The 14,599-nt window shown below is 42.7% G+C and overlaps 1 protein-coding gene across 1 annotated transcript in view; it reads right to left on the bottom strand.

Annotated features, from left to right (window-relative positions):
- THBS2 (thrombospondin 2) overlaps positions 1-14,599 on the bottom strand; it is a 105,598-nt gene that overhangs the window by 72,958 nt on the left and 18,041 nt on the right. Inside the window, exons 2-3 of the mRNA XM_088474333.1 lie at positions 4,063-4,134; positions 547-1,103 (exon numbers count right to left, since the gene is read on the bottom strand). Coding sequence (XP_088330459.1) covers positions 547-1,103; positions 4,063-4,129 — 624 coding nt within the window. The 5' untranslated portion in view covers positions 4,130-4,134. The remainder of the gene's footprint in view (positions 1-546; positions 1,104-4,062; positions 4,135-14,599) is intronic.

Raw genomic sequence — 14,599 nt, 5'->3', positions numbered from 1 at the left:
TGCAACCATTGTTTAACTTGCACTAGATAAATAAAAGCTAACTTATGACACATACAGTATGCGCTTAGTAGTAATGTGGGGAGTAAACGTTTAATATCTGTACAGTGGTGGCAAAGAAACGCAACTCAATCACTCACTTTATAGATGTGTCCAGTTCTGATTGACATAAATCTTTAAGTAAGTGTATGCATGTATATATATATATATATATATATTTATATTTATATACGTGTATATATATATACATATATATATATATATACATGTAACACAAAATACAGCAAACTTCTGTATATAGAGACAACATTGGGTATGCTATATGCGCAAGTCACATTTTTATGTTTAGCTTTACATCAGGCCCATAGCATGCACATTTCCCCAGTACTAACGGTCCACTTACTGTACTAAGGAAAAATTTCAATAAATGTGAGAATAAATATACATCCTTGCATTTACTAGGATAGAGAACTCTCCAAATTAAAGTACATTCTTACAGAACACAACACAATGTCATACTACTTCTATGAGAATAATGGTTTTGCTTACCCTAAAGTGGTTTTCTTGTATGGAGCCCTTAGCCAAATACATCTTATTGTTATCAGCTTTCAGATGCTCATAGAAGGTTTCCTCCAGACGGAAGCTGTCGATAAGGTCACAACCAACATAGAGGTTGAAGTTTTCACCCGTAAGTTGAACTGTAATATTTTTCCAGTGAGAGTCTGCCAGTTCAACGTCCTCCAAGGATATCACATTCTGAGACCCATCTACCCAGTAAATTAGGTCCAGTGTATTGGCTCGTCCATTTGAAACTAGCTCAAATAATCTGTTGGAAATGCCAGGACCTTCTATGGCAAAAATTGTTCCACGGTTTTGTTTGTCTTGTTTTATGGTGGCAGTGAGGATAAAACCTTCATTTAGCTGCATTAGATCAATAATGTGTCTCATCTTTTCAGATTGTACAGGTGGTATGTGAGTAAAACGTAGGAATCGATATGCTGGAGAGCCGGAGTCATGTCCACGAAACACTTTGACTCCAAATGTCTTCTTGTTTATGTTACTGCATTTAAATAGATCAAAAGTGGTCTCATCTTCCTTCTCTTCATCTAAAGTTACAAAGAATTGTCAAATTAGTTATTTTACTAATTATGTTAATAACAATGAATATATGTGCTGTGGTTGCTATAATCTGCATCTAGGAAAACTGACTATTCCTACCTTTAGTCAACCATATATATTTTTATATAAAAGGTATAGGGGAAAGGTGCGCTAATGTCCTACCTATTAATACCCTAAATTCAATTCGGCAGCTATCACAGTGTGCTCTGCATCCCACAAATAAACAGCAAATAGAAGGAAAGAATAGTGAAGCACCGTGTAGAATTCAGTAAAATAATTTATTAAATCATTTAATACATTTTGTTCCTATAAAGGCATAATGATGTTCTCAGCCAAAGACTAAAAAAGAGCAGTCAATAAGGCCTAAAAAGTATTACTAACAAGATATAGGTATACAAACTGTTTCATTTACTAGAGGTCTGTATAGACATATATATAAAACGCATTGAACGTTTTGGTTATATCAGAGCAATAAAGTTATTTAGGATAAAAGTCACTAATTAGCCACACTATTTGACATGTAGCAATCCGCAATAAATATCAGAACACTTGGTTCCTGTGACGTAATTAAAGATAAAAGTCAGTAATTAGCTGCACTATTAAACACGTAGCAGTCCGCAGTACACTATGGCAATGTTACTGAGTAGGATGAATTTCCAACTTCAATGTTCCCAAAGTGATACTAATTGATCAAAAAATTTTATTGTATCAAGGAATGTTAAAGGTATACAATACTGATTGCTGGTGAATGATACTTGCGAGGATGATATGTAGATGGAAGGGTTTAATTTTCCCGGCAGGAGGTCCGATGCATGTAAATAAAATAAAAGAGGCTTCTGATTTTACAGATACCCCAAACCAGACAGTGGGCCTAATTCAGACCCGCTCGCGAGCGCTGAGCACTCGCAAGCGGGTTGATGTTGCCCAAGTGCGCATGCGCGCAACAGAGGCGGCTCCGTTGTGTGCATGCGCGAGTCCCGAATAACGACGGCCAAGCCATCGTTATGGGTCTCGCACCAAAGGGGGCGTGCTGTCGATGGTGATTGACAGCACGCCCCCTTTGGTGGGCGTGCCGGGGGCGTGGCTGCCCAGACGGAGGCGTTCCCATGGGAACGCCTATCGTCTGGGGCCGGCCCCACTGACATCACTAGTGATGTCAGTGGGAGTGCTTTTGGCTCTGATAGAGCCAAAAGCACTCCAGGGCTTGCGGCAGCGAGACCCTACCACAAGGGTCTCATTGCAAGCCCGATGGTTGCGATGGTCTTGACCATCGCAACCATCATTTTGGCTGCTCGCTATAGCTGTGGGTGGTCACCCACAGCTATGCGAGCAGCCAGGAGGGGCGGCCAGGAGGCTCCAAAAAGGATGAGGGACGGCCCTGATTCAGAGCGAGCGACATACATGTTTGGACATACAGATGATGAGGAGGAATCCAGTTTCGAAGGATTTTAACTCTTGTGTTTTAGCTTGGTTGCTGATTGAGCAAAGGTTTTTGTACTTTTAAAGTTGTTGTTGATGCCACATTGGTTTTGTTGACTCTCTTTTCCACTTACAGAGCTAGTTTACTGTTTATTCTTTGAAATAAATATTCAAAAATATTTAACCTACTGATGCCTCAATTAATGTAATTTTATTGGTATCTATTTTTATTTTTGAAATTTACCAGTAGCTGCTGCATTTCCCACTCTAGGTTTATACTCGAGTCAATACGTTTTCCCAGTTTTTTGTGGTAAAATTAGGTGCCTCGGCTTATATTCGGGTCGACTTATACTCGAGTATATACGGTATATGTCTATACAGACCTCTAGTAATTGAAACAGTTTGTATACCTATATCTTGTTAGTAATATGTTATATTTTTACATATCATCTAAGAGAAGCACTACCCACCTTGAATATTGTAGATATTAGCCATTTTGCTGTATTCTACATAGTTTGGGCTGTTTGCAGGATAATACATTGAGAGTGACCTGTATTACAAAACTAGAAAACTAATTTAGTTAACCATCTTGGAAAGGCAGCTGAGGAAACTGTAATTTGAAAAACTAATCCCAAACTGCAATCAAGATATTACAATTTGGGATTGGTCCAAACACTCAAACAGCCACGGTAGTTTTCAGTAGTGAATATAAGAGGAATGGAGAAGTCCTGGGTTTTGGCTTGGAAGAGTGGTGCCTTAGTAAAATCTTATATATGGTAGTAGTGCATAAAAAGGTTCCATGTTTACAATGTGTAATGTTCCTTTTATTATGATGCTGGACACATCAGGTTGGGTACGCGATGCCGGCGCTTGGTATACCGGCGGTCAGAATCCCATTCCGAAAGGGTAAAGATGCTGACAGCTGTTGGTAAGTTTCTTAACCCTTCCCCTAAACCTAACTCTCCCTCCTCACACCCTAAACCTTACCTCCTAGTGCCTAAACCTAACTTCCCCCCCCTGGTGCCTAAACCTAACCCTCCCCCCTTAGTGCCTAACCCAAACCCTCCCCCCTAGTGCTCAACCCTAACCCTCCCCTTAACCCCTACTTACTGACATGATGCCAGTGGCCGGGATGGCGGTGTCGGGATTCTGACTGGTGTCGGTTTTCCGTTGCCGGCATTCTGAGCACTGGCATCCTGCAGAGCAGGATATAATCTACACGGCACATCAGCGTAATGAAAATCTTATCTGTTTTTAACTTTCATTTTCGGCCAGTAGTTTAAATGTGAATTATGGTAATATAAATGTACTGGATTATGGCAGCAGAAATGTACTGAATATCAAACCTACAACGACCTGGCATCCAGGTCTTCTGCATACAGGTACACTTGTTTTGCTTCACTTCTGTTGTGGGTGCTAAAAATGATTTGTAACTTTTTCAGTTTATGCTAAGTACATTTACAGTGCTACTATATAGATTTAATGGAAATGAATCATTCATATACACCAATAATATTAAGTGCTTACCTTGAGCATGCAGGGAAGCGCAGAAAGAAAGAAAGAAAGGCAACCAGACCAGTTGTCTTTGCAGCATAACTCCTACAGGAGAAAGAACACAAGTTAGACATTTTGAATTGTTGTAAATAATGCATTAATTCATTGTTATATGGACATACAGAGGTCAGCATTCCACTCAGATTAATTATCTCAGGAAATATTGGTGTTATCAGAATTGTACAAGAGTTAGGGCCCCATTTAACAACAAATTTTATTACCAACGACACATTTCTTTTAGTATCGCAGTGATACAAATGATTGTGCCACTGGTATTCAACATTAATTAACTCATCGGCAAAGACCAGTGACAACCCCCTACTCAGTGGCAGCCTGCCTGCTCATGTGCATGACACTTTCACATGGCAGGGACACAGCAAGGCCTGGTAGGCTTCACTGAAACCGAAAAGGCTGTACAGGGACCGTATCGCTCTTGTCATTTATAGATGGCTTAAACGATACAGTGACAAACAGCAGTAATCATAGTTTACAGATGTTTGTTAAATATTGACAGGAGGACAATTACCCTTTAGCGAGTGTTAAGGGGTTATGTCTCATTGTTAAATAGGCCCTTAGAAAAATGGGCGCAATATAGCGCTGCCACTCACAGCGCTATTTACCTAACTGCTGCTTGTATTTAACACTACCGTGCTGCGAGCGGTAGTGTTATTTTACCAGGCAGTGGTTGTTTTCTCTTTCCCGGCCGCTGACAAATGTAGAGGATCCATGGGAGGTCCCAGCAGCTGACGAATGCACAGAATGATTGTGAGGACTTCAGCACAGAGAGCAGGAGGAAGGGGGCGGAGAGTAGGGGAGAAGGGGTGGAGAGTCTGAGAGATGTGTCAGAAAGCAGGAGGGTGGGAGTGGAGAGCGTGGGCAGGAGACGGAGCTGCAGCACTGCATTGTGGGCAATGTCCCGGACAGAGCCATAACTAGACTTTTTGGTGGCCTGTGCTAGAGAGAGCATTGGCGCCCCCACACCCCCACCACCTTTCATTTTTTAAATAGGGACATAAGATAGTGCCCCTGAAAAAGGGCCATGGCATCATGGGGAAGGGCCAGGGAAGAGATAGGAACACTCCTGGGGCAGTCAGGAGGTGCTGGGGATAAAAGAAGAGGAAGCTACAAGTGAGAATGATAATAAACAGGAAATATGACAGGCCCAAACAGCGCCCCCTGCCCTGCGGTGCCCTGTGTCATGGCACTAGTCGCACTACCTTAGTTACGGCCCTGGTCCCGGATGCCGATACCTGCCGGGACATTACCACTCGCTGGCACAGCTGGACGCCAGGATTACTTGGCACATTTGAATGTTCACAACAAGCTGTAAATCACAGACACTGCTTGTTGTTAAATACAAAGTCCAAACAGTTTGTATGGGTGAGAGAAAGCAGCTGAGCACTGCACACTCCAATTAGTCAAACTACAATATCTACCTTCATACAGATGTGTCCACATACATCTTACCTCTATACGCTATAAGTCGCGCTAAACATAACATGTGAGCGCCATGCAACTTAGTAGCGCTGAGTGTCTTTTTCGTGCAACTTTTTACCTTCATACACATTTTATTAGCAAAGCGATGCAAATAAGACACACGCTGCTTCTGCTGATTAAAATGAAATGCAGCACGCCTATATTCTGTGTGCAAAAGAGGAGAATGAGGGAATTCGGGTTGGCGCTTCACTTCAACAGGCTGCCTCCAACACCTTGTGACGATCTATCCCGAGGTATTCTGAAACTAGTATACAGATATATATATATATATATATATATATAAGAAGTTGAGGAGAATTGGCGCTGCTCATTGGCTTAATAGGGTGGGAGGAATAAATAAAAAATACTTATCCGTTTATGTTGAGGGCGTGTTTGTTATTTTGCTTTTATAATCCTCGGATTGGTCCTCATATGAGTTTGAAAAAAATAAAAATAAATAAAGAAGACAGCGTAGTATAGCCCAGATTTACTATTCTATGTGGCCTTTCCAGTTGAGCATACACACTGCACAATGTGCAGCACATCAGTGTGAAGATGCGTTGAACGACACACGTGTACACGTGATAGAACATGCACACTATGCGATGTGAACAATATGTCGTTCCAATTTGCCTCAAAATGACAAATCGTCCAATATATCGCCTAATGTGTAGCCCATTTAAATAGCAGTGTATACATAAAGCTGTACAGCATTTGTGGGCTACATGCAAAAACAGTTAGTATTCATCCTGCATGGAAAAATAATAAATGTATTTTCACCCCTTGCAGTGCAATAGAGTTTGTTCCAGATAGAAAGTTACAGTACCTGCATTTTTACTTTGCACTCAACTCAGAATTAGCCCCTATATCTAATGGGCCCCATACATCTACCAGCCGATTCAACAATTCCCGCGAAATTGGAACCGCTGACGGTCGGAAATGCCAATCCATCAGGGAATCAGTGAAATTCTTCATGTTAAAAATCCCTGATTTGCTGATCACAATCATATATTGTTTGTGATCAGCAAATCAGTGAAATCCATCATGTTGGATTCCACCGATGCTCCGACCCTGGCGTCTGGGGATCAGCGAATTGGCCCAATACATCGCTGATGTATGGGGGCCTTAAGTTGGACATGCACAGACACAACTTAAGAGAAAATGGGCTGAATTAAATAGTTTTAAAGGAGTCCCTGGCTCATCTAGCTCAATTCTAAGCTAAAGTACATTAAAATCTACTCCATCCCAAAACAATGACACTATAACAATTACCATTATTTTAATAACTTAATGATAATGTATCTAAAGTGACATATTTGTTAATTATGTACATTCCTTTTATCTATACATAGTGAAATATTGATTATCAGTCTATGTGGCCAGGATGAAGGTGAGCTGATATCTCCCCACACAGTAATCTGGTTTTATAGGAGCCCCTCATAGCATCTATCAGTAAGCAATTTTGCAATATTATATATGTATTAGGGATGGCCATCGACCATAATGATAGTTAAGAACCATCAATAGTTAATTACCAGTGGCCGATGATTTTGCCATCGATGGCAGAGATCCAATGATTCTCTGCCATAGATGGCAGACTGGGAACCAATGTTTTTTTTCTGGGTCTGGACATCATGGGGCTTACTCCCGTGCCCTGGCAGTCCACTAAGCCCCGCCCCGGTGCTGATTGGCCCGCAACTTGCCCTGCCCCTCGGCAGCGGTGGCCATCTAGGGGTGCAAACCATTGATGGTTTTGTGCAATTGGGTGACCATCTATGGGCAGTCCACTGATGGCCAAGCCTAATGTTTATGGTCATACACTTCCAGGTTAAATGATGACCTTACACTCAAGGTCATGGTTCCATCTGACTCAATAAAATTGTGTTTTGATTGAGTGTGAGACCATACAGTACTACTGGTCAGCTTTAGAAGCATATGCTTTTATCTTTTCCAGGGCTTCATATCCTGTTGGGAGACAGCGGTCACATGATCTGTAATATGTTTGTGATATTTACATACACATAAAACTTGAAGGAAGGCTTTATGTAATACTGTCAATAACTAAACAGGCAAGTAAATAGTCAATAACATACAGTTAGAAAATTGTAAAAACTGAGCTATTGCAGCGGGTGCAGAAAGCATCACATTGAAAGCGATAACAGTCATTTGTATTGAATTAATTACTGAATGCTATTTTTTTCCTTCTTTAATTAATTAAATCAGACCAGATTCTTTCAATTAAAAGATACACAAGGCAAATAGGAAAATTGTGTAGCATATAAATTGTTTGCACTTACTGTAATCTTCTTGTGCAAAAAGCTCATAATAAAAAGTGCACATTGGTGTGAAGCCCTTTCTTGAAGTAGAAGTGCCTTTTTATTCCACCCCTTGGGCTATGGAGTTCAATGTGTATGGAAGGGCCTACAACCCCGTCTCTGTCGCAAAGAGACACATACACATACAGTGGCACCCGCGTGGAGGGGGGCGAGAAACGCCCCCAACCCGCTCCCCGGCCAGCGGGACACGCCTTCTCTTACACACTGAACACAGATGATGGTTGTTCAATGTGAACGAACAACCATCATCTGCAGATAGTGATCTGCAGATATATCTGTTCAGTGTGTACCCAGCATTACAGTACACCACCAAATTCACATTCCACTGCCTGGTAAAGGAGTAGCAGCATGCATAGGATGAGGTGCACTACAATGTTTATTTCCAAGCTGAATTGATTTACTAAAACTGATAACTTGCCATTGGAATAGTTTAAAATTCAGGTATTTGAAAATAGTTTTCAGCTGAACTTAATGTTTTTTTTTTTATATATATATTTTTATTGAAGCAATGCACAAAAATCATGAACATAACTTGCAATGCAAAATTACATGTATGAGATCAGAAACAGTTGGACCCAGTGAAACAGTTATTGCATAAGGCTTAATACTAGAGTCGATAATGGGGACAATGAAACAATATGCCATCATTTTGAAAATACATTTTACAACAAATAGGTTTGCTGAAATATTAAAGTACATACATAATAAATTGTTGATTTCTCAACTTAACAAAATAAACAACAACACGTATTAATAAAAATGTAAGCAAATTAAAAGAAAAGAAAAGAACATTTGCTCGCTCCTCCCTCCCCCCCCACGCTCACCTCAGGTTAGAAGTCGGTGGAACACCCTCAATATCTCGCAAAAGATACTAGGATGTATACCGTATGGAGTCTCGAATTTGGTTTTGAATACTCGTAGAAAGAGTTGCAATAAAACTTCCCACATCTCAAAAAATGTTTCAGTTTTAATCTCTTTTTCTTGCACCACTTCTACCCAGGCCATACGAAACAAATAAAATAATTTTGTTTTGAAGAGGGGTAGGGTAGGAGCCTCTGGGTGTATCCACACCTGCAGAATAGACTTACGAGCGGCAGCGCTGACCGCTAATAATAGACGACTACCACCTCTTGTAATCCTATTTCCACTTGGAAGAATGCCAAACAAGGCCCATTCAGGGGTCATAGTCATGTGATTAACCAAGTGGTCTTTAGAGTACTTTAGTACTTGCAACCGGAATCTGCGAATTAGCAGACATGACCATAAACAATGAAATAAATCAGTCTGAGACTGGCCACACTTAAAACATGACCTGTGATGAGCTTTTAATAAATCCACCATTTGCACATTGGGAAGCTGGGAGATCCATGTTTGGGGCCCTGTGAATTACAGGAAATTTCTCTGTTGCCAACATATCCACTAAACACCCAATGTTAATCACCCCCCCCCACCCTCCATATGTTAAAGGGATGTCTAGCCATGCCCTCCTGGATATCGGGATTATACATAAAGGGAAGATAAAGGGATTTATGTGCATTTAAATTATGTTTATGTCGCAAATGATGCCACAGCTTCCTGGGGGCCAATGCAACGGGTTCTCTCTCAGATGGGTTGGGACCTCCTGATCATGGAGGTGTGTAAATGATATCAAATCACCCCCCTCTAGAAATTCTCTCTTCAAAGAAGTATTAGCGTAAACTTCTTTGTCGTGCAGCCAATCTTTAAGGTAACGCAGAAGAGCCACTTGAGAGTACCACTGTACATTTGGGAAATTAATTCCACCGTTTGATTTAGGTTGTTGTAGTTTTAATAAGCCAATGCGCGGAGCTGAACCTAATGTTTGATATTGATTATAATTTAGTTATCACACTTGGGTGACACTGCATCACTAGTGGAATAGTTTTAGTGATATGTTTAGATTTAAACCTTAAAAGGAACTGTCTAGCTCTAGAAGATCAATACCATATACCGTGTTTCCCCGATAATAAGACCTACCCTGAAAATAAGCCCTACCCTTACTTTTGTAGCCCGGTCTAAAATAAGCCCTACCCCGAAAATAAGACCTACCTTATTCTCTTTTTGAGCTGGGAACGCTGCAGAGACCAGCGTTCCCAGTCATGCAGTGCGCGGGTGACGTCATGACGTCACCCGCGCGCTTAGGATCCTGTGCGGCCGCGCCCGCTGGATCATATTAGATCTAGTCAGCGCGCAAGTGAGAGGGACATCCCGGACGGCGGCGACTCAGGTAAGTACCGTACTTGCACTGCAATAAGGGGGCCTGCATAAAGGACACTGCTACAGGGGGGGGCCTGCATAAGGGGCACTGCTACACAAGGGAGGCTGCATAAGGGGCACTGCTACAGGGGGGGGCCTGCATAAGGAGCACTGCTACATGGGGGGCCTGCATAAGGGGCACTGCTACAGGGGGGCCTGCATAAGGGGCACTGCTGTCAATGTTAGTTAAAATAAGACCTACCCCGAAAATAAGCCCTATGGTGTTTTTTGGAACCAAAAAAAAAACGAGACAGTGTCTTATTATCGGGGAAACACGGTACTATTCACTTTCTCAACCTTTACCTGACCCTTTATTTTAGATGCCATGGTACTTGAGCTGGAACCAACCAAGTAGTCTTATGGCGCCCATACATCAGCAATAAGTTGGGGTAATTCCCTGTTTTGCCAGGAACTGATTGTGTAAAAATATCTGCAATGTATGGGGTTTATTAAATCAAACCTATAATGATCGGAATCAGTGAATCGGTAAATCAGGATGTCCAACATATTGGATTTCAGCAACTAATGGGGGCTATAGATTGCTAGTGTATGGTAACGATCAGCCGATTTGCCGACTGTTACCAGTTTGCCGAATTCCCGACCATTACCAGTAAAATGATGATCCTTTCACGATTGGCAAAAAAGATTATTTGCTGAAAATGATGTGTAAATCACTGAAAATAAAAACTATCTGTAATGTTTGGGTGCATATTGATGGATTGGAGAATCGTGAAATCATGGGAAAAAATGCAGAATCATTGAATCATTTCTTTACCGATTGCTGATGTTTGGCCCCGATAACTTTGCAGAGAGTATACGTGTATATAGGCCATGACTGCTGCATCTTGAAATCTTTAAATTAGTGGTTGCAAAGGTGTTGACACATATGTCTGTTTGCATTATTACCCTGTGGCTACAGAACCGACCTTATAAGCTTATTATCAAGAGAATAGAAGAGGCTCTAAAACCAGTACGCAAAATTATATATTTCCAGAAGGGTATACAGTATAACTACATATTGTTTTTTATGACTAGCTTTGCCTCTCTACAGCTAATCATATACAGGACCACACATGCAATTACTAACAGCTCACTAAGGGGCAAGTATTTATACAGTAAGTGTGCCAAGCTCAATTATATTTTAATGAATTTATGATACGAAATGTACTGTAACATCATAAATAGTACATGACTTACTAGAACATTAAATTAATTTAATACATTTTGGTTAACACATATTTAACATTCAGTAATACATGATGTTCCCAGGACATCCCATGTTATTATTTTGTTGGATATTATATGGCTGGTGCAGTGGTAAAACTCCTCTTACCATTCCCAGCCACTATCACCAGGGAGCTGCCCGGAGACATTTTATAAGTAATTTGCAGTTGCAGTATAATTGATTACTGCTGTAATAGAACATATTTTTTATCGCTGGGAGGTTAATGGGTGCTGGAGTGAATGTATTAAGGTGGTGGGTGAGTGGACATTAATGGGTACTGTGGGGGAGATTAATGGCTGCTGAGCGTGAATGGATTAATAGGTGCTGGTAGGCAGGAGGTTAATGGATGCTGGAGTGAATGGATTAATAGGTGGTGGGTGGGTGGACAATAATTGATGCTGTGATGAGGTTAATGGCTTTTGAGTGAATGGATTAATAGGAACTGGGTAGGGGTGGTCAATGGGTGATGAAAGGAGGGTTAAGTATTAATTGATGCAGGGTAAGGAAGTTTATGGTTGCTGAGGGTGAATGGACTAATGGGTGCTGAGGGGGGGTTAATGGATGCTGCAAGTGAATGGATTAATTGATGTTGGGTGGGGAGAGGTTAATGGGTGCTGAGAGGGGGATTATCATACCTCCCAACATTCTGAAGCTTGTATTCGGGGTGTGGCTTTGCTGAAGGGGCATGACCTTGTATCACTTCCCTGTTTCATCACTGGGGGAGTGCCCAGGACCACACACTATGGCATCTATTCACAAGCTATTCGGCTGCTATGCAGAGTAGCAGTGAAAGTCGGATAGCTTCTCCCAAACTCACTCCCCCTCACATTGGAGATTGCATCCTACGAGTCTGATGGCGGGGCACAGGACCGTAACTAGGGTGGTGGGACCTGTGCCATGGCACAGCTCACCGCAGGGCAGGGTGCGCTGTTCAGGTTTGTCAATTTTGTGTTTATTATCATTCTCACTTGTAGCTTCCTTTTATTTTATCAAAATAAATTGTTGAAATACCGACGCCTATCATAATCCCGACGCCAGAATCCAGGAGAATGCGTGCCCGAATCAGGTAAGTACGGGCCGCGCATCATGATGCCCCTCCCATAGTACTCTCTCTGCCGGAAGCCGGAGCTCAGGAGTGAGCTCCGGCTTTCGGCTGCCGCTGAAGGGAGGGAGCCGGGTGCCTGCTGATAACAAATATCAGCGGGCGCCCAGCAACTGCAGCCTCCTGGCGGCGGCTGGGCGGGGGGTTGGGACCGGCGTATTTTTTTTTTATTTTTTTTTCCTTCTAGGTTTTTTTTTCGGGGGGGGGGGGGACTCAGTGGCTCCCTCTAGGTGTCGGCGCTCCGGGCGACGGCCCTGTTAGCCCGCACCTAGAACCGTCACTGTTGCCAACTATCCCTCATTGTCAGGGAGACTCCCTGAAATATTAGCAATTTCCCTGATTGTGCCTTACCCCCATTGTGAGGCTGTTATATAAAAAAAAAACAGATATATACATTCAAGTGGGATCATTAGTATCATTTCTCTGCATTGTTTGAAAGGCACAATGGACCTCATTCAGAGGCGCTCGCAAAATGCGAGTGGTCGCTCTGCCGCTTGTGTTTTGAAGTGCGGCCTCCTGGTCACTAGCTAAGCTGTGAGTTACCACCCACAGCTTTAGCGACCGACCAGGTTGATGGTCACGATGGTCAAGACCATCGCGACCATTGGGGCTTACAACGAGACCCTAAGGTTGGGTCTCGGCATCTGCAAGCCCCAGGGAGCTTCACTGCAGATGTCAGTGCGGCCGCCCACAAAACGGCATGCGTTCCTTAAGGAATGCCTCCGTTTGTGAAACCACCCCCCCTCCCCGCCTACTAAACGGGGCGAGCTGTCGATCAACATCGACAGCTGCCCCGTTGGTAGCGAGCCCCGGAGCGAGAGAATTTCTTTCTCGCTCCGGGGCTTGCGCATGCGCAGTGCGGCCGCTGCGCATGCACACGGCCTAGACATCGACCCGCTTATGAGCGCTCAGCGCTTGCGAGCGTGTCTGAATAAGGTCCAATGATCCCTATGGCTACATGCAGTTTCTGAAAAGTATCAGTGTGTTTTCATCAACAAATAGATCTTGTTAACAGCTTTTGGGCTACTTTTTCAAAAGTGGGCAAGTATGATGTACTACCCTGGCTCTATGAGCACTGACATTACACACACATATATATATTCTTCTTTGTTCTATGACCACTGACATTAGGGGGTAAATTTACTAAAGTGAGAGTTTTTAGAAGTGAGTTTTAGAAGAGTTGTTGCACATAGCAACCAATCAGATTCTAGCTATTATCTTCTAGAAGGTGCTAGTTAAAGGTTAAGTAGAATCTGATTGGTTGCTATGGGCGACATCTCTTCTAAAACTCACTTCTAAAAACTCAAAATGTAGCCCTATACGTGTTTGTAATGTCAGTGGCATACTTGCCTACCCTTCCGGAACAGCCGGGAGGCTCCTGAATTTCAGGTGGCACTCCCGGCCATCCAGAAGAATGAACAAGTCTCCCAGAGACCGCCAACTTCACGTGTGAAGTGGAAGGTCTGACCAATCGATGACATGATTTGCACTAAATCGCTCCATCATGGCTCTGCCCTTCACTTCACAAAGCAGGTAATCGCCTGCTGAGCTGCCCACATGCAACAACATGCATTACATTATTCCGACTCTACCTCCACTGAAATATACTTCCTTACTCTACGCCCACTAACAACACACACAAGTCTCCCCCTGTGACATTGTACATATATTATGCCCTAGCTCTGCCTCCTCTCCGCTGATATTACACAGCCATGTGCATTTCATGTCTCTTCTTGTCCCATTGTGTGTACAGACATTACACTGTGCCCGCTCACTCACTACTCACACTGAGTAATGTACTTATTCATGTGTGCAAACAGAAACTGTGTCCGTCTCCTATACCTGACCCATATCCTGCTTGTGTCCTCTTCCTGCCTATGGCAGCATCATCCTGTATGCCCTCAATCACTTCCTGTCCGTCCACCTACTGCTGGCATCTTTCGCGGGCATGCTTCATGAATACTGCTTTCTCCATAGTCACAGTCCTTCAGTGCCCACCTGTGTATAGTCTCATTCCCTTCCACTGCATGAAACTGATTGGCAGCACAGGACAGCGCTGGTGGTCAGAGAATGTTCTGAGAGACCCAGCATCTTTTT

The sequence above is a fragment of the Taudactylus pleione genome, unplaced genomic scaffold (assembly GCF_031769625.1).
Source record: "Taudactylus pleione unplaced genomic scaffold, aTauple2 ptg000154l, whole genome shotgun sequence".
Classification (NCBI taxonomy): Eukaryota; Metazoa; Chordata; class Amphibia; order Anura; family Myobatrachidae; genus Taudactylus; species Taudactylus pleione.
This window is presented reverse-complemented; position numbering and strand designations above follow the sequence as displayed.